At 45.6% G+C, this 26,778-nt stretch overlaps 1 protein-coding gene across 2 annotated transcripts in view; it reads right to left on the bottom strand.

Moving 5' to 3' along the window:
- DGLUCY (D-glutamate cyclase) overlaps positions 1–26,778 on the bottom strand; it is an 82,076-nt gene that overhangs the window by 8,199 nt on the left and 47,099 nt on the right. For both annotated transcript variants that reach the window (XM_080924771.1, XM_080924772.1), the window contains 7 exons: positions 26,088–26,238; positions 24,801–24,923; positions 22,968–23,168; positions 17,295–17,555; positions 12,207–12,306; positions 8,911–9,059; positions 6,513–6,632 (listed from right to left, as the gene is read on the bottom strand). In XM_080924771.1, the coding sequence (XP_080780897.1) occupies positions 6,513–6,632; positions 8,911–9,059; positions 12,207–12,306; positions 17,295–17,555; positions 22,968–23,168; positions 24,801–24,923; positions 26,088–26,238 (1,105 nt within the window). The remainder of the gene's footprint in view (positions 1–6,512; positions 6,633–8,910; positions 9,060–12,206; positions 12,307–17,294; positions 17,556–22,967; positions 23,169–24,800; positions 24,924–26,087; positions 26,239–26,778) is intronic.

Below are 26,778 nucleotides of genomic sequence, written 5' to 3'. Positions count from 1 at the left end.
GCCAAACTGGCTTTCTTGGGCTCTTGGCCTCTCTGTGCAACATCCTTCTTACTGGGTGAGGAGCAGGACTTAGGACATTTCAGACAGGGGTAGATTGGAAAATTTCTTATGGTGCCTAAAAATGGGAGTAGATTCCCACTCTGGGGAAGAGAAATTCTAGAAATTCTATGGTCTACCTTGGAGAGGGAGTTATATGAACCTAGACCCATGAGTGAAAACAAAGAAATTACCCACCTACCTACCTACCTACCTATCTCTATCTATCTATCTATCTATCTATCTATCTATCTATCTATCTATCTATCTATCATCTATCGATCTATCATCTATCTATCTATCTGTCTGTTTATCTGTCATCTATCATCTATCTATCAATCATTTATCATGTATTTATTTATGCATGCATGTTGTATACACAAATGTATTATCTCTCTACCTATCATCATCATCTTCTAACTTTCCAAAAATTTCACATTAGAATTTACCACCTTAACCATCTTTATGATTATAGTCAGTAGTGCTTAAAAAATTTCCTCTCTATCATGTATTTTGTCTGTTTAAAATATCAGGAGAAGTCATCAGCGTAACCATGTTTAGGTGTATACTTTGGCAGTGTTAAACTATTCACTGTAAGACACACAGACTGTGCCACCTGAGGGATGGGCATGGGACTAACTGAGGTGGAGCACGCTCAAGCCCTAGACATCTCAGAGATTTAAGATGGCAGGAGCAGAGCTAACTTCCTCCCCGTCTCTATGCCTGCTTTGGGGGCATGTAACCACAACTTTTAACTAGGTGATCTTGGGTAGTTAGTCACATAGCACAGCCCCTAGAATCCTTCCCCAGACAAAAAGAACAACACCAACATCTTAGCCTCATCAAATAGAATATGTTTACCCCCAAATCCCATCTCATTCCCCAAGGTTTATACAGTTCCTGTCCACAAGGAATAAAGCACACACTGAGGATTGTCTAAGACTGGCTGTTTTTACCGAGATGTAACACTTGGAGAAAAGCTCGTTACCCCCAAAGCACTCATCTTTGGACCTTGGACCCACCTGCCTGGCCAGACTCCCCTCCCACTCACAGAGGCTCACATCACAGCAAGGACTCGTGGCTGACACAGCTGCTGCCACCAAGCGACCCAAGACCTAGGCCACCTGCTCTGTGCTGGCCACACAGCTCTTTTTCCCTTTGTAAGAACTGTAACACTTTCAATGTTCCTGTCTGGACTGGAGCCCTGCGATCCTATTTATCCAGGACTCTGCTCCACCCTCCTCAGTCTTGAGTACAGACCCCACCCATCCCAGCCCTGCCCTCTCCTAGCTGGTATAATGGTGGCACAGACACCCAACCACGAGAGGCAGAACCCAGACCCACAATCCACCTATTTAAAATATCAGAATTGGGTCAGGCATAGTGGCACATATGCCTTTAATTCCAGCACTTGGGAGGTGGAGACAGACAGATTTCCATGGGTTTGAGGACAACCTCATGTATGGTGTTTCAGACTGGTCAAGGCTAAACAGTAAGACCCTGTCTCAACATCATCTTTGAAGGTACAGTTTATATAGCATTAAGTATTCTACTGATCCATTCATCCAAAACATCACCATTTGTGAGAGTACAATTGAGCAGTATGAAGTCTGTTCTCATAGTACAATCCTAGAGTTCATCCTCAGCCCCTGCAACCGTAGAAAGTAAAAAACATGTTTGGGAAGCCATAAGAAAGGAAAAGGCAGAATTTAAACGCCTTGTTCATCAGTTTACAATGATATCAAAAGGCTGTGTACTGAGGAGGAAGCTGACAGGCAAGCTAAAACCGACTGCGTTATGGTAGGATGACACAGCATATTTGCCTGTGTCGTCACCTTGCACTACCTGCATCTTAAGAATGCCTTTGGCCTTACGATGACATCATCTTTTCAATGAACAAGATGCTATATTTAAACAATGGTCGTGGCTATCAGACCTGGATCGTGGGGGATGGGAAGGATGAGAGGGACCCTGACAGCAGCTTACTTAATTAAGCTCATGTGCTGGAGACTCTGTGAGCTGAACTCACTGTAAACTTTGACATAGTCCCTAGCAACTGGTGATCATTCCATGGTCTCCGTAATTTTCCTTTTCCAGAACATCATATAGCCGGGTTCAGATGATCATTCCACAGTCTCCGTAATTCTCCTTTTCCAGAACATCGTATAGCTGGGTTTAAATGGCACAGCCTTTTCAAACTGGCTTGTGCATTTACTGATATTCTCTTAGAGTTCCTCATCTCCTTTGTGGTTCTCTCTCTCTGAATAACAAATGAACACTGTGTGCGGTGCAGGTTTCTGTGTAGGCATAATACATGCCAAAGTGTGACTGCTGGATATTTATTTACTTAATGTATATGTGTGTGCACTAAGGATAGATACACACACACACACACACACACACACACACATCATGTGCATGCAAGAACCCTTAGAGGTCAGCAGAGGACATTGGATCCCCTGAAACTGTAGTTACAGGTAGTTGTAAGCCACCACTTGGGACCTGGGAACTGAATTTGGATCCTCTGCCAGAGCAGCATGCAGTTTTAATCGGTGAGCCATCTTCTCAGCTCTGTATGGTAAATATATATATATATATCCATTTATTTGTGTGTGTGTGTGTGTGTGTGTGTGTGTGTGCAGGTACATGCATGTGCCATAAAATGGGGTGGAGGTCAGAGGCTATAAATCACACACCCAAATGGGTGCAAGGAGGGAAGGAAAGAAAAGAGAAAAGGAGAACATGAGCTAAGCATTACCAGTCATCTTTCCTGACTCCTGACTCCAGGCACAGTGCGATCCAAGGCCTTGAGCTCCTACTGACTCATGGTGAACCGGACCTCTCACACGGTGAGCCAAACCCCTCCCTTAAATCCTTTCTCAGGATTGTGTCCCAGTGATGATAAAGCAACTGATACAGTGTCCCTGCAACAACTTCCAGGGAAGCTCTTTTATTCTGTGTTGAATTTAATTTGGGAGAACTAACATCCAACACTGTCGAGAACTCCTTTCCATGAACAGGAAATGTTTAGTTTTTACTTCTTTGCACTAAGAGGATTCTAGTGTGATGCTAAAAATCTTGTGAGAAAAGACATTCGTACCACACCACTCCTGGCTAGACTTTTAAAACTATGTCTTTTTATCTCTTTTCTTATCATGTAACCTTTCTTCTTTAGCTTGTTATCCTTCACATCTGAAATAAATCCTAGTTCGTTAGTGACAAGTTTCTTTTGTATATCGTTGGGGTCTGTTACAAATACGCATGTGTGTGTGTGTAAGAATGTATTTATGCACTAGTGTGAGTGGGCACATGTGAGTCTCAGACTCAAATTCAGGCCACCTTACTTGGCAAATCTTTGAACTTGCTGAGCCATTTCCCCTGCCCTGTTAAATTAGTGTTCATGCTCATGAAACATGGTGACTATAATTTTCTTGTAGTGTCATTTTAAGGTGATTGGAGTCATACAGTGAATTACAAAGTTTTCCCTTTGCCCAGTCTTCGGAAAGACTCCGTACAACACTTATTTCTTTTGTAAATGTTTTAGAGTTCATCAATAGACCCACGCAGGCCTTGTGCTCTTTGGTTTTGAAAGGTATTGATTTGGTGTTTCAGTTTCCTTAAGAACTATTTCTTTTTGTATGTGTACGTCTTTCAACATACAGTTTTATCTGTATAATCAAGTTTGAGGGCCTATAGTTGTTTATAATAGTTCTTCCTCATCCTTTATGCGTCCACAAAACCTACAGAGGCGTCCCTTCTTCCGTTCCTAATAATAATTCATAGTTTCTTGCTTGCCTCAGCCTGGCTGGATTACCAACTTCATTGATCTTTTCAAAGACTTGCCTTTGGTGTTGTTGCTTTTTATCTGTTTTTCTAATGTTCCAATTTCTGACTGTTTTTGTTCTTTGTTTTCTTCTGACTCTTTAGTCTTCATATGTTCTTTCTGACTTCCTGCAGGTGGGAGCTAAGAGAGCTGGGGTTAATTATGTCTTATTGTCTTTCTTTCTTCTTAAAGAGGCCGTGTGTGTGCTTTTAAAAAAAAGATTTATTTATTTATTTGTTTGTTTGTTTGCTTGTTTATTATATATGAGTACACTGTAGCTGTCTTCAGACACACCAGAAGAGGGCATCAGATCCCATTACAGATGGTTGTGAGCCACCGTGTGGTTGCTGGGAATTGAGCAGTCAGTGCTCTTAACCACTGAGCCATCTCTCCAGCCCATGTCTTATTTTCTAATATGCGCATTCAGTGGTGGTTTGAAGAAGACGTGCCCGTGTGCAAGTGAATACTCGGTACTCAGTTGAAGGTGATGTTTGGGAGGCAGCATTGAAGGTGTGGTCTTGTTGGAGGAAGTACATCACTGGGGTTGAGCCTGAGAGAAAAAATCCTGGCCTACTTAGGGTTTGCTCTCTCTGCTCCATATATATATGTGTGTGTGTGTGTGTGTGTAATATATATATATGTATGTATATATTCAATATATCTATTTATATATAAATAATTATACTATATATATACATATATATATATATATATATATATATATATATATATATATATTACCACTCCAGTATTAGATACATACAAACAAAGGATTGTTATATCTCCCTTGTATACTGGCTCTTTTATAATATAAATGTGCTTTCAAAAAAATTCTGATAATTTTTTTTTTGTTCTGAAGCCTGCTGTGACTGAAATTAATATAGTGGTTTCTGTCCTCTTTTGATTAATGTTACATTTAGTTTCTTCTTCCTTGGTTTCTTTCCTTAGAAGTAGAGCTGGGTATCTCCTTTCTCTCGCTGGATGGTGGCAGTGGCTGGACCTGGGGATTTCCCTTCTCCTAGGTAAGTGTGGTTTGCTCACAGCTCAGCAGACTGGTTTCTCTTCAGGCCGGATCTTATTTAGAATGGAGTGAGATGGTATATTTCTGAACAGTTCCTTGTTTCTAGTTTTCCCCCTAAGCAGGAAGAGATTTTCCTCTGGTAGTCACTATAAATCCCTAGTTAAGTGCCCAGAAATAAGCCCCTGATTGGGTTCCCTGGAATTGGTTTTTGTTTGGATTTTGGGTTTTTTGGTTTTTTTTTTTTTAATCTTCTTTCTTTTTTTCTTTCCTTTTTTAAACATTTGTTTATTTATTTTATGTATGAGAGTAGACTGTCGCTCTCTTCAGACACACCAGAAAAGGGCATTGGATCCCATTACAGACGGTTATGAGCCACCACATGGTTGCTGGAAATTGAACTCAGGACCTCTGGAAGAGCAGTCAGTGCTCTTAACCACTGAGCCACCTTTCCAGCCCTGGATTTTGGTTTTTTAAGACAAAGTTTCGCTGTGCAGCCTTGGCTTGCTTGGAGTTCTGGTGCTTACTGTATAGACTAGCTTCAACTTCATAGAGGTCTGCATACCTCTGCCCCTCCCCAAGTGCTGGGACTAAAGGGGTGCCCTGGCTCCCTGAAGTTCAACACAGGTTTATGTAGTGAACCTCCAGCAACTCAGCAATACGTTTCCTATCCCAGAGTGTGTTTGCTCCTCTCCAGGCTGACTCTGACCATGAGCAGAAGATAGCGTTTTTTTTTTCAGGTGTCAATATTTCCAGAAACTTCTGGTGAGGCTAAGAGAAAGCCAGGCTTTGAAACACCTGAACACACAAGAAAGGTCGGTTCTGGGAGGAAAGGGCAACAGCAGGAAGGACAGGAACCTGAGGCAGAAGTCAGTGAAAGGAGCCATGGAAACACATTCTCCCATTCATAGGTACTCGATGACCGCTCATCAAAGTGGCTCTCCTGTCTCTCATCTGTCCCGGGCTCTTTTGTCCTCACTCCTGTCATCACTGTACCGTCTGTTATGTATATTCATCATGGCCGTTGTCTCTCAACTCTGGAAAAAAATTCTTTGGCACACATCTTCTCTGTCGTTGTCCCAGAACCCAGAAAAGAACAATGCTTGACATTGTTTATTGCATGGCTGAGTTCCCACTCAGGGTTCTCCTTGACCCTGGTGCACAGAAGGAAAGCTCCTGTTCTACTGAGATGGTCACCTTGATTGTCAACCTGACCAGATGGAGAGGCGTCTGGGGGATTAGTATAACACATGTCCAGGTGTATCTGTGAGGAAGGGCGTTTCCCGAGAACACTGCCTGTTGGACAGCAACTGAATGAGGAAGACCCAACCCAAGTATGAGCAGAACCGTCTAATAGGGTGTGAACCCAGATAGAACGCATACAGAAGTAGCCAAGGAAGCACAAGGGCTCTTCCTCTGTTTCCTGGTCACCATGGAAGAGGCAGCACTTCCACAGGCCTGGGAACAATAAACCCAACAGCTGTGCTCTGAACCCACCACCCCTTTTCCTCCTTTGAGGTTGTTTCTTTCAGGTATTTGTGCCGTGATTAAAAACTGTTCAATACGCCTGGTCAGGCTTGAAGCCAGGCCCCTCACGCAGAGCAGCCAGGCTCTTTGTGACTCCCAGGTACTCACCAGCAATGATAGCAAAGTCAGCCTCCACATCGCAGGCGATGACGTCTCCATTTCTAATGCGTTTCTTCACGGCCTCCTTTACTTTGCCCATCCCAAGCTCATTGCCTCCATCCCCGATGCCTGAGGGAAGAGAAGCAGAGTCAGTAAACGGGATGGGGGCAAAGTGTGTGTGTGGGTGGGGTGTAGGACAAGACAGCTCCTCCCCGAGTGCCAGTGACTGGCTCTGAATGTGTTTCTGACAACAAGAAGTTAATTCTTCTTCAGGTCCTCTAGAGTTAGGAATGAATCTGACTTTGGAGCTCACTGGAGTGGGACCATGTCTTCTGTGAGGTCACCACATCCAGCCACTGGTGGGGTGCCTTGTGTTCTGACAGGCCCACTGGAGACAAGGGTGTGTGACAGGCAGTAGCTCCCGCACACTGCCTCCTCTCGCTGAGCTGTACCGTGTGACTGGCCAATAGCCTGCTGGCAGAGGTGAACTGTGCTTTATTCTAAAGCAGCGGTTCCTAATCTTCTCAATGCTGCGGCCCTTTAATGTAGTTCCTCATGTTGTGGTGACCCCAGGCATACAATTATTTTCGCTACTACCACATAAGTATACATGTGCTACTGTTATGAATCATAATGTACCTATCCGGCATGCAGGACATCTGATTTGTGACCCTCGTGAAAGGGTCACTCAAGGCCCCAAAGGCTTTGTGACCCACCGGTTGAGAAGCACGGCTGTAAAAGCTTCTGCTTAAGGAATGTGAAAAATCTGTTATGTTGTTCATTTAGATTGAAACCAAAGGGGCATCCGGTTAACACCTGAAGCATCCCACCGGGAACACCCATTGCTGTCTACTGGGAGGTGAGAGAGTAGGTGGAGACTTCCAGGAGTTGGGTACCATCCTGTATAGCACTGTGAGGGTAGTCCTAATAACTTTTTATGCAGGGGCACGCCCCAGCACCTTAAGGACAGAAAACCGGACCTCCTTGGCCCTCAGAACTTGGGATTACTGTATTTGAGTTTCTTCTACAAGGGCCTATAATAAATACACAGAACTCTGCTAAAGCAGTGGCCCTCACCCTGTGGGTCGCAACTCCTCTGGGGTCCAAATGACCCTTTCATGGGGGTTAAATCTCAGATATCCTGCCTATCGGATGGTACACTTCATAGCAGTAGCAAAGTTACAATTATGACGTAACAACAAGATAATTTTACAGTTGGGGGGGGGGTCACAGCAGCAGGAGGTATTAGAGGGCTGCAGGATTAGGAAGGTTGAGAACCACTGTGCTGGACAGAGGCTAGAACAGCTCTCCTTCGGGAGCTGATGGAGAGGGGAACCAGACGACCTCAAACACTGGTGATCGGACTGAGCCAAAAGACTCACCTGCCCAGCCCAGAGGGACAGGAAGTGAGAAACCAACCAAGCAGACCACACTGCGTGTGCCCCACCCACAGCCTCTTCTGGGAAGATCTGGGGATTTGCAGAAACTTTCTAATCATCCCAGAAGGTTTGCATTCACTCCTCAAAACCTCAAAAGTCAGAGGAGACTAATGGGTCTGGGAAACACTCAAGGCTTGGAGAACAACAGAGGACAGACAGGATTTAATTATCCCAGCCCTGCCCACCCCACCCCCCATCAAAGGAAGATCTGTGTCCTTGGGGAGTGGGGGGGAAGGGGAGACTGGCTCAGTCATAAGAACAGTAGGGGCTAGACCCTCCTGCTGGCAATGTTAATTAGCCAGCCTGCTCGGACCCCTCTAGGCTTCATTTTCTCGTCTACTTCCTCCCTACTTCATGTTTTAGAATAGGATAGTGGTTGTGAGAGTTCTGGGGGGGAAAGTATGGAGTTCAGTACAAAATCTATCAGATTATACTATTAACACTAGCAATTTGCTTACCCCACATTTAATATACTTAAAAAGTGAAGCATTTCTTCAGGTGACACATGGCAACATCCAGCCTGTCTGGTCACAGTGATACACCATGCCTTGATTTCATTATCGTTAATATTTCTTTTCTTTTTAAGCCTACATACAGCACCCGGCATTCCCAGGCGGTCTCCCATCCAAGTACTAACCAGATCCAACCCTGCTTAGCTTCCGAGCTCAGGCGCGTTCGGGGTGGTATGGCTGTAGACTATTGTTAATATTTCATGATGAGTTAATGACTTCTGAACTGGGCAAATTGAGTATGTCCAATGTGTGTCACTTCCCTTGCTCCAAAGGGAATGTTGCATTTCTTAATAATGGTGTCATTCATGTCTAGACCGGCTGAAATAAACAAATCCCAGTTTGGAGGTGGGTGGAAAGCAGCAGTGACCACATAACCCTTTCCTGGCCTGCTCAAGGGTCAACAGAGGATGCTTAGCAATGATGTCTTCATGCTGAATTCTTAGTGCCCCCACTTACCAGTTGATGAGATTCCAGGAATCTTTTGTGCGGCAAGGAAAATGTCATCAATGGGGTCAACTAAGTGCTTGATGTTCATCTTCCTCGCATTGTAGTAATTGCCATCAGAAGCCCTTCCCGCACGTTCTATGGCCACCATGTGGTCAAATCTGCCCGGAAGCAATGGTGGTAAATCTTCACAGGGAAAATGGCAGCTTCCCTGGCTCTAACCTTGTGTGTCCCTGTGAATGGCCCTTGGTGTCTTAACTTCCTTATGAACCTGACTGAGGACCTGCCTACTCTGGGCAAGAGCCATCATCACAGGTACTAATTCACTACTTTGTTGATGGAAAGACACAACCCAGGGCTGATGCCAGAAGCCTGAGGAGTTCCTGCGACCTTGGTCAGGTAAAGCCGGTTCCTTCACTGAGCTGACTACTTTGCAAATAGAATTTCAAAACGTGTCCAAGAGAAGCCAAATTAGCAAGTCTATTGAGAGAGAGGAGAAAGATTTAAGTAGGGACAATATGTCTCCCTCCCCCACCTCTCCTCACCCCCTCCTGCCACACACAAAGACCAGAAAAGGACAGTACACATCCTAGACACGGAGGTAGGCTTCTCAAGAGGGCAAGAAACACTAAGGTGTTTTTAGTAGCAATATATGTGAAAAAATTATATATATATATATATATATATATATATATATATATATATAGTGACCAAGTTATACAGCTAAAAGGGTACAATTTATAATAAGGCTTAAAGATTAAGCAAAAATTTAAAGTTAAGTAAAAGATGTGAGCTGGTTTATTTATTTTTAAAATATTCCTTTTGCAATAAGGTGTACTGCTTGGATGAAGTGGGGGGGGGGGGTGACTGCTAATTTGGCTAAAGCCACATTTACAAACATCCTGGGCCTGAGTAAGCAGAGCCTTCTGCTGGTTTTGGTTCTGTTGTTCCTCCTTGACACAAGGTCTCTTGTAGCCCAGGGTAGCCTCTAATGTGCTATGTAGCTAAGGATGACTTTGCACTTTTATTACTTTTAAAAATGTATTTCTATTATTATTGAGTGTGGCTAAGTGTGTCTGTGTACCACAGCAAATGACATGGAGGTCAAAGCCTGGTGTGGGTGCTGGGAACCAAATTTGGATCCCCTTCAAGAGCCCCAGTTGTGCTTCTCTGGACTTTGTAGTTGTGTTCAGTTTCTCTCTGGGAGTGTCTGAAATGAAGACTATTTTTCTTTTCCATGCCCCCTTAATTTTCTCCATCTTTCTATCCAACCTTCTAACAAACAGCCACTTGGGTCTTCTGCAACCCAATAGTGTAAGAAGCTGAAAGGTCAGGGTACCTGGGTGTCTGGGAGATGTCACTAAAACTCCATCCAACATCCCTCATCCATAGAGTGGCCAGTCAGAGAGGAACTGAGTGTGGCTGCTATGGGCCCATTGTCCTCCATTTCAACCTCTCGGATTCAGATCACAGATGTTAAACAATTAGGAATAAGTTTGAAAGAAGAACAAATGAATGAAACATGACATGGATTCCTCAGGAGACAAAGAGGTAGAGAAATAAGAGCACAGGTGGCATGGTGGTCAAGTGGTTGGAGTCCTGTCACACAGGTCACGCTCTGAATCTTCCTGTCACTGACCTTGAGTGAGTTGTTTGGTCTTTCTAACTACATGTTACCTTTCCATACCTCATGTTTTCCATCTGCAGTCATTACATATCTGCAGGGATCACACATCTGCATGACATCACACATCTGCAGGGATCACACATCTGCAGGGATCACACATCTACAAGGATCACACATCTGCTGGAATTACATATCTGCAGCGATCATATATATGCAGGAATCATACATGTGTAGGGATCACACATCTGTAGGAGTCATGCATCTGCAAGGATCATATATCTGCAGGGATCACACATCTGGAGGGATCACACATCTGCAGGGATCATGCATCTGATTGACATCACACATCTGGAGGGATCACACATCTGTAGGAGTCATGCATCTGCAAGGATCATATATCTGCAGGGATCACACATCTGCAGGGATCACACATTTGGAGGGATCACACATCTGCAGGGCATCTATAGCATTGGCAGGGTTAAGAAAGTGTTTGTTGTGGGACCTGCAGCTACTCAGAGCTCAGTAAGCATCATCCAGGCTTGCTGTTGGTATCTTTATTAGCAGGAACGTTTTAAAGTTCACTTTTATTTCTGTGCCGGTGTGTGTACCTACTTGTCTGTATGTGTACCATGTGTATGAAGTGCCTGTGGAGGCCAGAGAGTTATCAGATCCCCTGGGAGAATGGTTCTCAACCCTCCTGATGCTGTGACCCTTTAATACAGTTCCTCATGTTGGGATGACCTCCAACTGTAAAATTATTTGCTATTTCATAACTGTAAATTTGCTATGCTATGAATCATAATGTAAACGTCTGATATATAGGATATTGTATTATATGTGACCCCAAAGGGGTCATGAAGCACAGGTTGAGAACCACTGCCCTAGGACTTGAGTTACAGGCAGTTGTGGGCTGCCCAGTGTGGGTGCTGGGAACTGAACCTAGGTCCTGTGCAAGAAAAGCGAATGCTCTTCTATAGCACCATCTCTCTGTCCCTGTTAGCAGGAATGTTGTTTTGATAATCCAAAGTGAGAACATAGAACTAGCACTTTCACATCTCTAAATGTTCCCACAATGAGTTCTTCAAAATCCCAACTTCAAGATGAAATAGTTTAGCTATTCTTCAAAGTGTTGAAAACAGACTTCTCATATGATCCAGAAATTCAGCTTCAGTGTTCATACTGGTAAGATCTGAAAACAGGAAACTAATGAGATGTTTGTCTGCCCTTGTTCGGAGCAGCACTACTTAGAACAGGCAACATTTGAAACACACACACACACACACACACACACACACACACACACACACACGGGATGTATAAAGTAGAAAGAAGGAGTGGGGAGGTAGAGTTTCAGGAGAGCACTTTTCATTGCTGTACAAGTTGTACAATGCTATTTCTGTTTTGTTTTTCTGAAAGTTTTGGCTACCGCCCCCAGTTGAAATTATTTGACTACTATAAGATCCCATTGCTGAACAATTGCTAACTTTGTTTCTTATTTTGTCAGGTATGGGTGCCATCTTTCCCTGCTGGCATGAATCTATTTCTAGACATGTTCTATGGGACTCTAAGCAGACCCTGATATCCCCAGCCTCATGTCTTTCATAGGATGATGTATTAAAAATCCTTGTCAGCAAGGTCTTCCCCACCACCATGCACTCCATCCGGGGTACCATATACATACCTAGGAGACTTGGGGTCTCCATCTTTACACAAAAATGCCTGTGCATCTTCCACGGATCTTCCTTGGTAAGTTAATATGGGGATTGGTGTCTTCAGAACTCCTTGAAAATAAAGACAATGGGTAACCATGTCAGTGCTGGGGTTGTGCTGTGCTTTGAAAAGTATCTTTGGGCAGTACTGTAGCCATTATTGAGTGGCCTCCTTCAGTACACTGATAGAATTCAGAGGAGCATAGGTTTACTTTTAGTTCTGACTGAACTACAGAGTTGGAAGGGGACAGAGAGTTGAACTGGATCAGTATAGACCTGGCGATATGTGGTATGTTGGACAGTCTGTTCTGGCCCCCTGCCAGCAAGGGTACTGTGCACTGTTTAGATGCCCAGGCATGGCCTAGCACTTGATATGGATGCTCTCTCTCATTTAAATTCCATAATCATGTTCCACAAAGTGATTGTTACTTTGCATTTTATAAAAGAAAATGGATGCTCAGACATCAAGGAAGTTGATCAGAGTCAGACGCAGTATCTGTGTTGCTACAGATGATACAGATACAGACACAGTTACAGACACAGTTACAGACACAGTTACAGACACAGTTACAGACACAGTTACAGACACAGTTACAGACACAGTTACAGACACAGTTACAGACACAGTTACAGATACAGAACAGATACAGACACAGTTACAGATACAGATACAGTTACAGATACAGTTACAGATACAGACACAGTTACAGACACAGTTACAGACACAGTTACAGACACAGTTACAGACACAGTTACAGACACAGTTACAGATACAGAACAGATACAGACACAGTTACAGATACAGATACAGTTACAGATACAGTTACAGATACAGACACAGTTACAGATAGTTACAGACACAGTTACAGACACAGTTACAGACACAGTTACAAACACAGTTACAGATACAGACACAGTTACAGATACAGTTACAGACACAGATACAGTTACAGTTACAGATACAGACACAGTTACAGATACAGTTACAGACACAGAACACATACAGATACAGTTACAGATACAGACACAGTTACAGATACAGTTACAGATACAGAACAGATACAGATACAGTTACAGATACAGACACAGTTACAGACACAGTTACAGACACAGATACAGATACAGACACAGTTACAGACACAGTTACAGACACAGTTACAGATACAGAACAGATACAGACACAGTTACAGATACAGACACAGTTACAGATACAGTTACAGACACAGATACAGTTACAGTTACAGATACAGACACAGTTACAGATACAGTTACAGATACAGATACAGCTACAGTTACAGTTACAGCTACAGACACAATTACAGACACAGTTACAGATACAGACACAGACACTAATACAGAAACAGATATAGTATCTGTGTTGCTACTGCAGCTCCTGTTCTTTGTTTAACTTTTGTTACTGTGATAAAACACCCTGACCGAAGGCAGTCTAGGGGAAGAAAGGGTTAATTGGCTGGAGGGAAGGTGAGGCAGGACCTTGAACCATCACACCACATCCACAGTCAAGGGCAGAGAGCAAGGAATGCCACATGCTGCCTGCTTGCTGCTAGCTTCTTCCTCTTTTATACTATTCAGTAGCCCTTACCCATGGTTGGGCCCACAGTTCCACACAGACGTGTCCACAAGCCAGCTTGATCTAAACGATCCCTCAATGGAGACTCCTTTGTCAGGTGACTCTAGGTTGCAGCAAGTCGACATTTGAAAACCAGCCATTAAATTTCTATTCCTAGACCTTACTAGTTCCCTCTCCGGGCAAACATTTCTTCGGAGGAGACTAATAACCGAGGAAGAGTCCCCGAGACTCGGGTTAGTGTGGGGCCAGGGAGTCATGGGATAGAGGTGGCAGGCACTGAGTAAGAGTGAGGTTGAGGTGTGTTTAAATCCTAGAAATCTCATTCTGAGATCAGCAGGAGTTGGACAGCTCCCTGATTTTACCCTGAGCCTGCATGTCCTGGCACATGGAACCCCGTACTCCCATTTTTGCCCCCCCCCCCCCAAGAGATCACATAGCCTTTTAGCCAGGTTAAATTTTCTCTCCTCGTGTAAGGTCATGTCCAGCAGCACCCGGAATTCCTCTTTATGCAAATGAGGCATCCCCAGCACCCTGGCCTGGACCAATGATGTACATTCACCCTGAAGCCACTATCCACCTCCAAAGTTTTAAGTAGCCTTTATCCCCCCCCCCCCATTAAATGAGTTGTCTCACTGAAGCTGTGTCACTGAAGAGTCTGTTCTCTCTGTGGGACACCCAGAGCTGCCTGTGAGTCTCTCACACTCCTGGTCTTGTCTCACTTTTCTCAGATCCACTGCAGTTGAGGCCATCAAAGGCAGGTTAGTACTTACAGTAGTGATTACAAAGTGAAACTGGTTGTGAGTGCACAAATAACACACATTATTGTAGATTATGTGAAAAATAATACACATATCTCTCCAAATGAAATTCATTTGGTTTTCATTCATTCATCTCTCAGAAGTTTGGAGAAGAATCCTGGCTTATTCACAGGCCCAGGGCAAATCTTCAAGTGGAAGGAAAGATGGCCAACAGGGCACCCTAGTCAGTGTCCCTGGACTCGGGACTTAGAGGCAAGCGAATGTGGGTAAACCACATGAACTCTCTGAGCGCCGTCTGTAGAGTAATGGCCACCCACTGACTTTGCTAGGGTGGCACCGTGATGGTCTCGATACCTGTCAGTTTCCTGGAGTCTGGTGCAAGCCACTGTCTTAGTCAGGGTTTCTATTCCTGCACAAACATCATGACCAAGAAGCAAGTTGGGGAGGAAAGGGTTTATTCAGCTTACACTTCTCTATCAATGTTCATCACCAAAGGAAGTCAGGACTGGAACTCAAGCAGGTCAGGAAGCAGGAGCTGATGCAGAGGCCACGGAGGGATGCTACTCACTGGCTTGCTTCCCCTAGCTTGCTCAGCCTGCTTTCTAGGGATGGCACCACCCACAATGGGCTGGGCCCTCCCCCCTTGATTACTAACTGAAGAAATGCCTTACAGCTGGATCTCATGGAGGCATTTCCTCAACTGAGGCTCCTTTCTCTGTGATAACTCCAGCTTGTGTCAAGGTGACACAAACCAGCCAGTACAGCCTTTTACCATGGCTGTACTGTGTCAGATGCTAGTCAGGGGAGTGAGTACCAGGGAGCCCAGCCAGGTAACATGAACCACATATCTGAGAAGGATACCCTGTCAAGGTGGATTAGAGAATTAGAGAGATGTGGCTTCCTTCTCAGAGCTATAGAGTACAATTCTTGTTGGGCTTGTGCCCATGAGAGGGGAAAAGGAATTCTTCCCTTTTCCCCCTCTAGGTCTCAGCAATCAGTAAAATAATTGCAATAGTAATTTGAACAAGTTGTTGCTGCATTTGCTTCATCCAAATGTAACAAAAGTTTTGAGCCTGGCTGTGGTGAAGCCATTTGTCTTTGATTCCAGCACCTGGGAGGCCAGGGTAGGCAGATCTCTGAGTTTGAGGCCAGCCTGGGTCTACTGATTGAGTTCCAGGACAGCCAGAGCTACACAGTGAGACCCTGTCTCAACAACAACAAAACCCCAACACAGAGAAACCCTGTCTTGAAAAACCATCCATCCATCCTTACATCCATCCATCCAAACAAAGAAACAAGCAAATAAATAAAGTTCCACAGAATCCAATAGAGCAGCTGTATATGGATGGGGGCCAGTCAGCTCCAAGTCCCTGAGAACCAATCCAACTGAGCTCCCAGGTGAAGAGCAGGTCACAGGGCTCTCTCTTCCTCCCCCCCCCCCGGCCCCCAGATAATTAATATTAAACATAGCTACAGAACCGAATCAGAAAGCACCTTCTCTTGGCCCTGGAGCAGAGCTTAACATGATCACGTGTCCTATGGTTTTCTGGTCACACTTGCTGATCCACCTAGAATTCCTTGATCCCTCCTCCTCCTTCTTGTGAAGGACCCCAAGGTGAAATCCTGGCTTTGTCCCTATTTATCCCCACAGTGGTCTCCCTAGAGTTTCCCCCATAGAGGTGACATGTAACTGGTCCAAGCTTCCTTTTTCACAGAATTCTATTCTCAAACATTTTGGCTGCCCTGTAGCCAAGACTTGAGATGGGATTCAGGTGGATTCCTGGGACACAGAGCCAAGAAACTGAGGGAAGAAATAGGGACAGTGAGGAGAGGGATGTATTTTTAAATATTCACTAAGATTTATGCCATGGGGTTCTGGATTGGGTTCACATAGCTTTGGACCTCCAGAGTACTGGCATGGTAGTGGTAGTGGTGGTGATGGTGGTGGTAGTGGTGGTGGTGGTGGTGGTGGTGGTAGTAGTGGTGGTGGTGGTGGTGGTGGTGGTGGTGGTGGTGGTGGTGGTGATGGTGGTGGTGGTGGTAGTAGTGGTGGTGGTGGTGGTGGTGATGGTGGTGGTAGTGGTGGTGGTGGTGGTGGTGGTGGTGGTGGTGGTGGTGGTGGTAGTAGTGGTGGTGGTGGTGGTGGTGGTGATGGTGGTGGTAGTGGTGGTGGTGGTGGTGGTGGTGGTGGTGGTGATGGTGGTGATGGTGATGGTGGTGGTAGTAGTGGTGGTGGTGGTGGTGGTGGTGATGGTGGTGGTAGTAGTGGTGGTGGTGGTGGTGATGGTGGTGGTGGTGGTGATGGTGGTGGTGGTGGTGGTGATGGTGGTGGTGGTGATGGTGGTGGTAGTAGTGGTGGTAGTGGTGGTGGTGGTGATGGTGGTGGTAGTAGTGGTGGTAGTGGTGATGGTGGTGGTAGTAGTGGTGGTAGTGGTGGTGGTGGTGGTGGTGGAGGAGGAGGACTGCTCACCATGCGGACAACAGTGGTTGATTAGATCACTTGGACTTTTTGGAACCTCAACATCTTTTTCTATAAAATAAAATTCTTGTTGCTTATAACAAAGCTGTTCTAGACTTGGAGATAAAACACCATGCTACAAGGAAACATCCCGGATCTGGTACATGGCTGAAGGCAGGCACATCAAGTTCCTCCAGTCTTTGCCCCTGAAGGCCTGTGTGAGGAAATGGCTTGAGCCCACATCACTGCTCACCTTGCTTAACGGCATCTTCAACAATCCTCCTATGCAAGTTCAAGGCTCTCTGGTCTACCACCAGGGCGGTCTCCTTCCCCAGAGCCTGCAGAAAGGCGGCTAAAGCGATGGCTCCCGGTGGGCCATCCGTCTCTTCTGGGGGCTCATGACTGAAATGTGTCGGGAATCCAGTGGTGACTAGTACGGAGCGAGCGTGAGACAGTGACAGAGATGCCTGCAGCAACTCATCTTTAAGTAGTAGGTGCCTGATTCCTCGGTTACCTAAAAATCACAAAAACGAAGTAACATATCTTAGCTGGTTGTGTTTAAGGTAGATACATGCTGATAGTTTGGGTTGGTTTTGGTCCAGAAGTCATATGGACCAAACGGATGAGGCAGTCTGACTTGTTCATATGCATTTGTGTCTCTCTCTCTGCCTCCCACCTCTCTCTTAGCCACAGGACTGGCTCGGACTTGAGGCACGTGAGGAAGGGATGCCCTGCTGAGCCCTGTGCTTTCCTGTGTCTCTCCAAACACACCGACCCTCTTTTCGTCTGAAACTGCAGCAGGTAAGATGGCCGAGCGTTTGGGACCCTAAGTGGCTGGGTAAAGCAGAGTCCCTCCGTTGACTCAGAACACTTTGAAGTCATGCCATGTGCTGTTATGGGGAGGTGACACGGGGTTCTTTGGCATTTTGGGCAAAGTTTGCTGAGGCTCGTTTATTAGAATAGTTTAGCAAAACCTAACTAATAAAAGAATATATAGGGAGGAAATGGTAGAAATTTACTGGTGAGTCCTGCTCACAAGCCCAAGACAGGGTTTGCGGTGCCGTTATTCCAGGAGCTGATAATCCTGGCAAACATGAGACCAGGAAACCAGCAAAGGATTGAGAGTGAGCGAGTTAACCCTCGAGGCAACCGGAAATCCGTCCTACCTGAGACCCATGGAGGATGCACCCTAGAATTGCCTTATCAGAGGACCAGAGGCTACCCACCTGTTCATTGGCTTCAGTCACCTATTGGGAGAAGGTTGCCCATGGAAACGTCAGCTACATTGCGCCTCTGGACTGTACCTCCTATAATAAAGTCAGATACTGACTGCCCTCTAGTGGAGAAACTGAGCAATTGGGGAGCTATCCATTACCTCCGTATAGGAATCCACGTGTGTCCCAAGAGACAATAGTTAGTCCTAAGGTGGGCAGGCTGAGCAACGCCACTTCCTGACTCTCGTTCATACCAGCGTGCCTCTGTGTGCCATCAGGCCTCCTGTACACAAGTGCCACACGGAGTGGCAGAGTGACTCACCTTCCACTCTAGCTGGCTGCCTTAGAGCAGGCCAGAGGATGTGGAGAGGGTTGACCTGCAGTTGAGCTTCAGAGATCACGGATGCTGCCTTTGGAACCCTCCTATGGAGTAACTGGTCCAGACTGAGAGGGATGCCAGCACAGGACCTGGCAAACGATATCTGTGTGTGCTTGGTTCTATGTTTTGGTTCTTCTACATGGATAACAGGGAGGGGAGCCCCGATGGAGAAAGTCTGTGGGGACAGAGACTCCCACCTACTGGTTTTAGCGTAGGAACTGGAAGTTGGAGCCTGGAAGATGATTTTTTTTTTCCCCTCTTACATGATTTGCAATTCTCCCATCTGGTGTCTGGCATCCCAGATAAAGTAGTCAAAGAGCTATGTGTAGAATTGAGTGAGAAGGGTACTTACTGTGGCATTGCTTAAGGTATCAGTGGATTACTGGTCAAATGGTGGCATGCTCACACAATGGATCCTTTTGAAAGGATGTTGTGAACCGAGTGACTCATTTCTGAGATCCCAGCTCTCCTCCAGGGAGACTGAGGCAGGTGGATTGCAGAGAGTTCAAGGCTAGCCTGGGCTATAAAGTAAGACTCTGTCTTAAACAAATAGTGTGTAGATGTCGAGAAAATTACTTCATATTATGGAAGGTCATTACAATTTATTTTTAAAAGTCTTAAAATAGTGTCACAGTGCGGTTCCAGTACATATATTCCTATATGCAAAGATTTGAGATAAAAAAGGACTTCGAAGGCAAACACAAGCCTGTTAATAAATTATTGATTGTAACAGATTTTGGTATTTAAAGATGTGTGTGCATCGGTTTATGTGTTTGTATGTGTTCTTGTGCATGTGCGTTTGTGTGATAAAAATGTGTGTGGATAGGTTCATGTGTTTGTACATGTTCTTGTGCATGTGCGTTTGTGTAATAAAAATGTGTGTGGATCGGTTTATGTGTTTGTACATGTTCTTGTGCATGTGCGTTTGTGTGAATGTGCACATGGACGCCAGAGATTGATGTCACGAGTCTTTGGTTATTTGCTCCAATTAATTTAAATAAAAAGTTTTCTGTTGGGCTGGAGAGATGGCTCAGTGGTTAAGGCACGGACTGCTCTTCCAGAAGTCCTGAGTTCAAATCCCAACAATGACATGGTGGCTCACAACCACCGGTAATGGGATCTGATGCCCTCTTCTGGTGTGTCTGAAGACAGTTACAGTGTACTCACAGAAAATAAATCTTTTAAAAGTTTTTTGTTGTTGTTGTTTTTGTTTTTTTGAGGCAGGGTCTCTCAGTGAATCTGGAGCTCACTGATTTGGCTCGGCTTGGCTGACTGGCTGGTGAGCCTCAAGGATCCCCATCTTAGTTCTGGGGTTCCAGGCACACAGTGCTGTGCTCTGCTTCTCTTATGTGTGCGCAGGGAACTGAACCCAGCCCCTCTCCTGTTGTCCTGGCAAAGGGAAGTAACTGAGCCAGCTCCCCAGGTTCCAGGATTCGGGTGATTTTTATAGCTTCTTCACTTTCACACATTTTTTCTTTCTAAGACTTAATTTTATTAATTATTAGATTCATTTTTGAGACTGGGTCTAGCCCCAGTCTTGCACTAATGGTCCTCCTTCCCCAGCCTCCTAAATGCAGAGATCAGAGGCAGGCATCACTACCATGGCTGTTTTCATATGTTCCTACAATGAACACGAACTGCTCATGATGAGAAAGGAGAAGAAGAACAGCATTCTGTACAGTAAAACTGTGTGTAACAGGGTTCACGGAGTTCAGTGAATCATATTAAAAAGGGAGTTTGGGCAACTGAAAGCTGTGTATATAGATGATGATTTTATCACCAGTGCAAAAGCCATTACTATAAATCTTGCATCCTCCACATCCTCCAGACACTGCATATGCAAGTCATTGTCCTCTTAAAAATGACCGAGTGTCTCTATTAATAAGCCCGGTAAACAGTGCCCAGGATACCGCACACCACCATTAATCATATCTGCTTATTCGGGTGGGAATCAAAACCATCTATTGTTCTTGCGGATTAAAGATGGTTTTTTCCTAGACAGAATCAGCACCTCAGACAGTCATCAATCTTCCTCCTCTGGGACTCGTGCTTCAAGCCCCGCCCCAGTCTGCAGGAGCCCTGACGGGAGGTCACGTCTGACCTCTCTGCCCATTCGGTGCTTTGCAAAGCAGCTGTGCATCTGCCCAGCCCAAAATCTGTCAAGCCCAAAGCTAATTACAGAGTTAATAATTCATCTTTTCTCGTGATGCTATATGTTAAATGGGGGAGCCATTGGCTTGGGTAAGACTGTCTGGGAGGGAGAAACTGTTTTAGGAAAAAAATTAAATATCTACCCACAGGCATGTCAGAGATCAGAGGGCAACTTGGAGGAGTTGTTTCTTTCTTAACACATGGGTCCTGAGGATCGAAATCAGGTCATCGGCTTGCTAGCAAGTGTCTTTATCCACTGAGGTGGCTCAATAGCCCCGGAGCACCCTTTTTGATTACCCAGGCACACCATATAAGACTCTATGTGCATACGCCACGAACATGTCCTTAGAGGTGTCCCTATGGTAGGCATACATGATGAGTTTACTCCGTGTTTATATGTCAGTAAAACCTTTGTCCCCACAAAATGAATGAACAAAGAAACCAACGAACCGAGGAAAAAGCCACGTCTGGTAACTTATCAGGAAGCTCAGTGATCATTATTGTCTAGAGCCTCGGGGCACAGAGGAGCCGTTTCTCAGCAAGGAATGCTCCTTAGGGTCCTCTAGCTGGCCAGCAGGTTTGTAAGGGGTTCTCAGGATCCCCACAGGGTCGGTTTCACAGCAGAGTGAGGCACTGCTCTCTTTAGACAGTTTTCAGAGGCAGCTCTGGCTGCTCCTGGGAGTCTCCTTCCCAGGCTGGTTTTACCCCTCTGTGCCCCCTAGATTCACCCAATGATTGATTCCCGACATCTGTTTGGGAAAATTCGAATTATTGGGGCATTGAGAGAGGCCATAACTCCCAGACAATGCCAGATACTTGAGATGTTTCTGCCCTCCAGTTTTGGGAACACACTTCATGAGAATGTGGGATGGGATATGAGCTAAGGAATGCTAGATAACTTTTCAACTGCGCAGGCAAGAAAACGACACATAATTTAACTTTCAGATTCTAATATATACAGCATGTGTAAACCATGGCTCACAGAGTCAGCAGACAAGGGCTCAGTGTCTTCCCCAATCACCTACTGGAAATGTGGATGGGTATTTCTTAACTTTATATGCTTTGGTTTCTTTTACTAAATGAAGTAAACCAAAACTATCTCATAGAGACACCAGAGCATTTACTAAGATAGGACAGAACATGCATTTACCAATGCCCAGCAGGGAGTAACTGTAACACGACTAAAGTTCTTGTTATTTAGCACAACCCTGGCAGAGAGGTGTAATTGTCAGTAGTCTTGTTACATTGATCAGGAAACTAAGGCAAAGCCACACAGCAATTGTTTCATGAGAAGGGGCGCTAACTATACCATACAAAATAGCGGGTGACCTAGCGCCCTCTGCTGGCTACCTGGGGTTAAACACCGTATTCTCCCAAAGGGAAAAGCTTTGAACCAGCTGTAGACCTCCTAAGTGTCATCAGCAAGCTCCCTGTAAGGCCCTACCAGCCGTGTCCCATGCTTAGAAAGCTGGTGGCTTACCAGCTGTAGAAGGTCAGTCATTTCCCTGAGATGCTGTGTACAGTGTACTTAGGCTGCGTTGCTGCTGCGACTCTGTAGCTTCCTGGTTCCAACACTGGGATCCCCAGATAAAAGGCATCTTATGTCCTCCCCCGAATCCTGACGCACAGTGTTAAAAACATGCATATATGCGTAAAATATATATTCCACAGGGATTTGATACAGAAGGGGAGGATTGGGATATTAATAAATATGCATGTAACTTTGTTGTTGTTTTATTGGGACGGTCTCATGAAGCCCAGTCTGGCATCAAATTTTTTTTAAAAGATTTATTTATTTATTATATATAAGTACACTGTAGCCATCTTCAGACACACCAGAAGAAGGCATCTGATCTCATGACAGGTGTTTGTGAGCCACCATGTAATTGCTGGGATTTGAATTCAGGACGTCTGCAACCTAACCACTCACCCATCTCTCCAGCCATTACTATGTAGCTGAGGATGATCTTGAACTCCCAATCCTCCTGTGTCCATATCCCAAGTGGACACACACACACACACACACACACACACACACACACACACTATACTGAGATGTCAGATGTGTGCTATCATGCCTAAGTTTTTGCCTGGAATCTGGGGTTCTGAACTCAGGACCTAGTGCTTGAGCAACAGGTGCTCCGCCCACTATCTCCCCTGCCCTGAATACTTTGTTTCTCACCTGGGTCTATGGCAATTGTGGACTCGAGCTCTCTGATCTTTTGAGCAGCAGGGGCTGACACTATGCTGTAATGTAAAGGGTCTTTGGAAATGGCATAGACTTCTGGAACCATCTCAGGAGTCAGACAATCGGCTGGAGACACTGAGCCCCTTGGGATCATCACCGCGCAACCTGGAGGGCTGGTGAAAGCCAATGGAACCTCTGCAACACACAACAGAAGGGGCTGTGATGTCACCCTGCCAAGCCGGATCCATTTTCACCCAGCACAGCAGGCTCACTGTCCCCTCACCATCCCCACGGGATGTGCCTGCAAAGTAGATCTCAGCACACCTCTACCCTCTTAAATCTGATGGCATACGGTTGTGGGTGAAAAGAAATGCCACCATCGGCCATTGTTGGATGAACCATTCTCACACCTCAACATCTAAGTTTTATTAGCTGGGGGATATTTCCTGTCTGTATATGCACATACCTGCCCTCCTTACCTGGTCCATACCTAGGAATTTCCACAAGCTCTCCGGGGACATAGCTTTGTGCTCACACCTGGCATATAGTAGTAGGTACTCAATGCATGAACTTTTAACTAAACAGTAGAATCCATGGACCGTGTGATCCATGTCTTGCCACCATATCAGGAGGACATTCTGATAGCTGAACTCCCCTGAATACAATAAAACAAAGTAGCATCAAACCTGACTCTGTCTGTTCATCTGGTTTTGGGAAATAGATTCTAATAGCATAGAGGGTAGATATCTGCCCAGCTTTAATGTTGATTAAGGCTTATTACATTAATAAAAGTTTTGGGTCTTATATCCGGGAATGATCAAAGGTAGGGTAGAAGCCCCCAGATGAGAGTAAATAATTTCTACAACAAATTGTTGACTGAAAATATTCAAAAGAAGAAAATTTGTGTCTCTGGTAGAGACAAACAGGGTTTTCTTTTTTTTCTTGATGTTCACCCTTAAAAATACAATATAATGGGCACAGAGAGATGGCTCAGCAGTTAACAGTAATTGCTGCTCTTGCAGAGGACTTGCGTTTGGTTCCTAGCACCCACATGGCTGCTCAGAACCTCCTTTCAGTTCAGTTTCAGGAGATCTGGCGCCCTCTTCTGGCCTCCGTTGGCACCACACACACACTGCACATACGTAGTGCAGGCAAAACATTCATATGTTTAAATAAATACATCTTTAAAAATAGAGTCTAAGAACTACTCACAAAAAGCACCTAACATTGCATTAGGAAGTCCACGTGCGCAGGAAGGAAGGAGGGAGCACAGACACTACATACATCTTCCGGGAGAAGCTAGATTTTGGTATTGAGGGGTCCTGGGATTGGACCTCAGCAGACGCTGAGAGGCGACATTGTTGTAAAATTCAGCTGTGTTTCTCCGCTTCATCCTTAGCTTCCAAGGCCCCACTAATTTCCAAAGTGTCTCAAAAAAGTCAAGCTGGAAGTTGGTTCTTCCATCAGATCAAGCTGTGAAGCTTCAGTAGATGAAAAAGTATTTCGTCAAAGAGTTCGAGCTAAAAACTAGGTGCGCTGGTTAGGATCCTTAGCAGGGGATTAAGCTGGGAATGTAGGAGAGACATTGTAGACTTCTAACCGCCCCCCCCCCCCCCCCGTGTTTATTTCCCAGTGCGGGGGAGGGGGTGTCGGACACCGGCCTCTAAGCATTCTGGGAAAGTTCTGTACCACTGAGCTCCTTCCCAACTCTAGGCCTGTGTTTTCTGGGTTTCGTTTCAAGTCACTGAGCTGTCAACCTGTGCGTTCAAGAACTCCGCGCCCACTGGACTACATCCGAGGTGACTCTGCCCTTGTTCCCCAACGTACTGCAGCTGATGACCGCCTCCAGACTGGTCAGCTGGGAAGGCCAGAACACTGGCACGTCCTCGGGCCGACACTCCACGTAAGTCCCATAGTCAGGTTCGGAAAGTGCGTCGATTCCCAAAAGTTCTGCAGATGGGAAAACAAAACAAAACACCCCAAACCAAACCCAGGATCCCTCTGGTTGGTACTGAGGACTCTGTGGGTCCCCGCCCCCGCCCCCATGCTAGTTGTAGCATTCTCTTAGACGGAAAAGGGGAAAGAAGAGGAAGGACAGGAGGAAGAGGAGGTGATGATGGCTAGGGGTGGACGTGTTAACAGATCAGGCTGTTCTGTAACGTGGGGCCCACGTTGACTGGTACCTTCAGGCCTGAAATCTCAAACTGTGTGATGTGGTTTCTGGAGGGAGTCTATAGTATGCTTAGCTCAGCACTAGCCTCATAGCACGCAGAGTCCTAACAGGGCCAGCGTTGTGTGTGTGTTCATCTTGATCAAGTTGCATGGCTGTAACCTGTTATCACTTCCAGCAGCCCCAGCCCTGGCCAGCCGTCCCCCTACATGCTGTGGATGACAAAGCTGGATGCGTTGGGCCTAGTTTATCCCCGCTAATAAGACAAGTTGGCAGATAGTCTCTGGTGACCCTCAGACTATTTTAGGTGAGGAAGGTCAGTAGAGCTGATAGTATTTTCACAGGATATCAGGTCTTTGATAATTCTGCTGACCACAAGGCTGGGCCAGTTCAAGTACACAGATCCTAGCTCTCACCCTGGGCCAACCCCAAACTCTCCTCAGGCCCTCTGAGAGCTGCAAGAGGCCTGGGAAACATCCAGACTTGGCTTTGCCCTTGGATGTTCATTCACTCTCATGCTAAGTGATATAACTTTCAGTCCAAATGCAAGTTTGAGTTTTATTTATTAATATAAATAATATTATGTGTGTGTATGTGTGTGCATTTGTGTGTGTGTTTGTTTGTGTGTGTGTGTGAGAGAGAGAGAGAGAGAGAGAGAGAGAGAAGGGGGAGGGGGATGTGAAGGGGGAGGGAAGGGGGAGAGGGGGAGGGGGAGAGAGGTGTACACAGTTGTGGACAACACCTGAAACAAAGAGTCCCATTTTAACCCTCCAATTGCCAAATCCAGGGATCACAAGACACCCGTAGGAGTTTGTGCGTAAAAAATCCTCAAGATGAGGCTCACTGGTCTGGCAAAGCTCTGAGGGCACCTCACCCCTGAGACTCCCCTCAGAATCGCACAAGCTCCTGCATGCCTCTCAGGCCCATGCTGGGTGGACGCTGACCTGGGTCACCGATGTGGATGGGTTGTCCTTGCTGACCTCCCACGGAGTGAGTGGCCTGCAACAGCCTTTCCAGTTTGTCCTTGGGAACGGGTCTCATTGTGACCACCAGAGGGCAGCAGAAGCCAGCAATGGCGGCACAAGGTACTGTTGTCTGATAGTGAAAATGTAGGGAGAAAATATAGGGCATCAGCTCAGATTCAAGCCCAGAGCTCCCGGCCCAAGAAGCAGCAGGAAGCAAGAGATCCCAGGAGCTGTAGCAGCCTGGCTTGAAGTGAGTGACTCAAAACTGGGATGGGGCAGGGGGATCCTATTCATTCATTTATTTTTTTTTTTCCTTTTTAATCTGTCAGCATCACTTTGGCAGTCTGACACATCTTCTAAGCTGGACAGAGTGATGTTTTAACCACATAAAAGAAAACTCAGGATGGCATGTTGCCTGTAGTCCCGGCACTTGGGAGGCTAAGGAGATGGGGAGTTTGAGCCTTGACTACAAGGGAAGTTTTAGGGTGATCCTGATGACACACTGAGAGCCTGCCTTAAAGCAAACACACAGGCGGGGCAACAAAGAGGTGAGGGGAAGAGAAGATTAAACGTTCCAAAGGAAACCAGTGCTACTTCACATGTTCAGACATAGTTACCAGAGCCCCGGAAACAGTGTACTTTACCATTAACAGCTAGAGGACAGACTAGC

The sequence above is a fragment of the Micromys minutus genome, assembly GCF_963924665.1.
Source record: "Micromys minutus genome assembly, chromosome: 1".
Classification (NCBI taxonomy): Eukaryota; Metazoa; Chordata; class Mammalia; order Rodentia; family Muridae; genus Micromys; species Micromys minutus.
The sequence above is the reverse complement of the archived record's forward strand: the minus strand, read 5'-3'. Positions and strand labels throughout refer to the sequence as shown.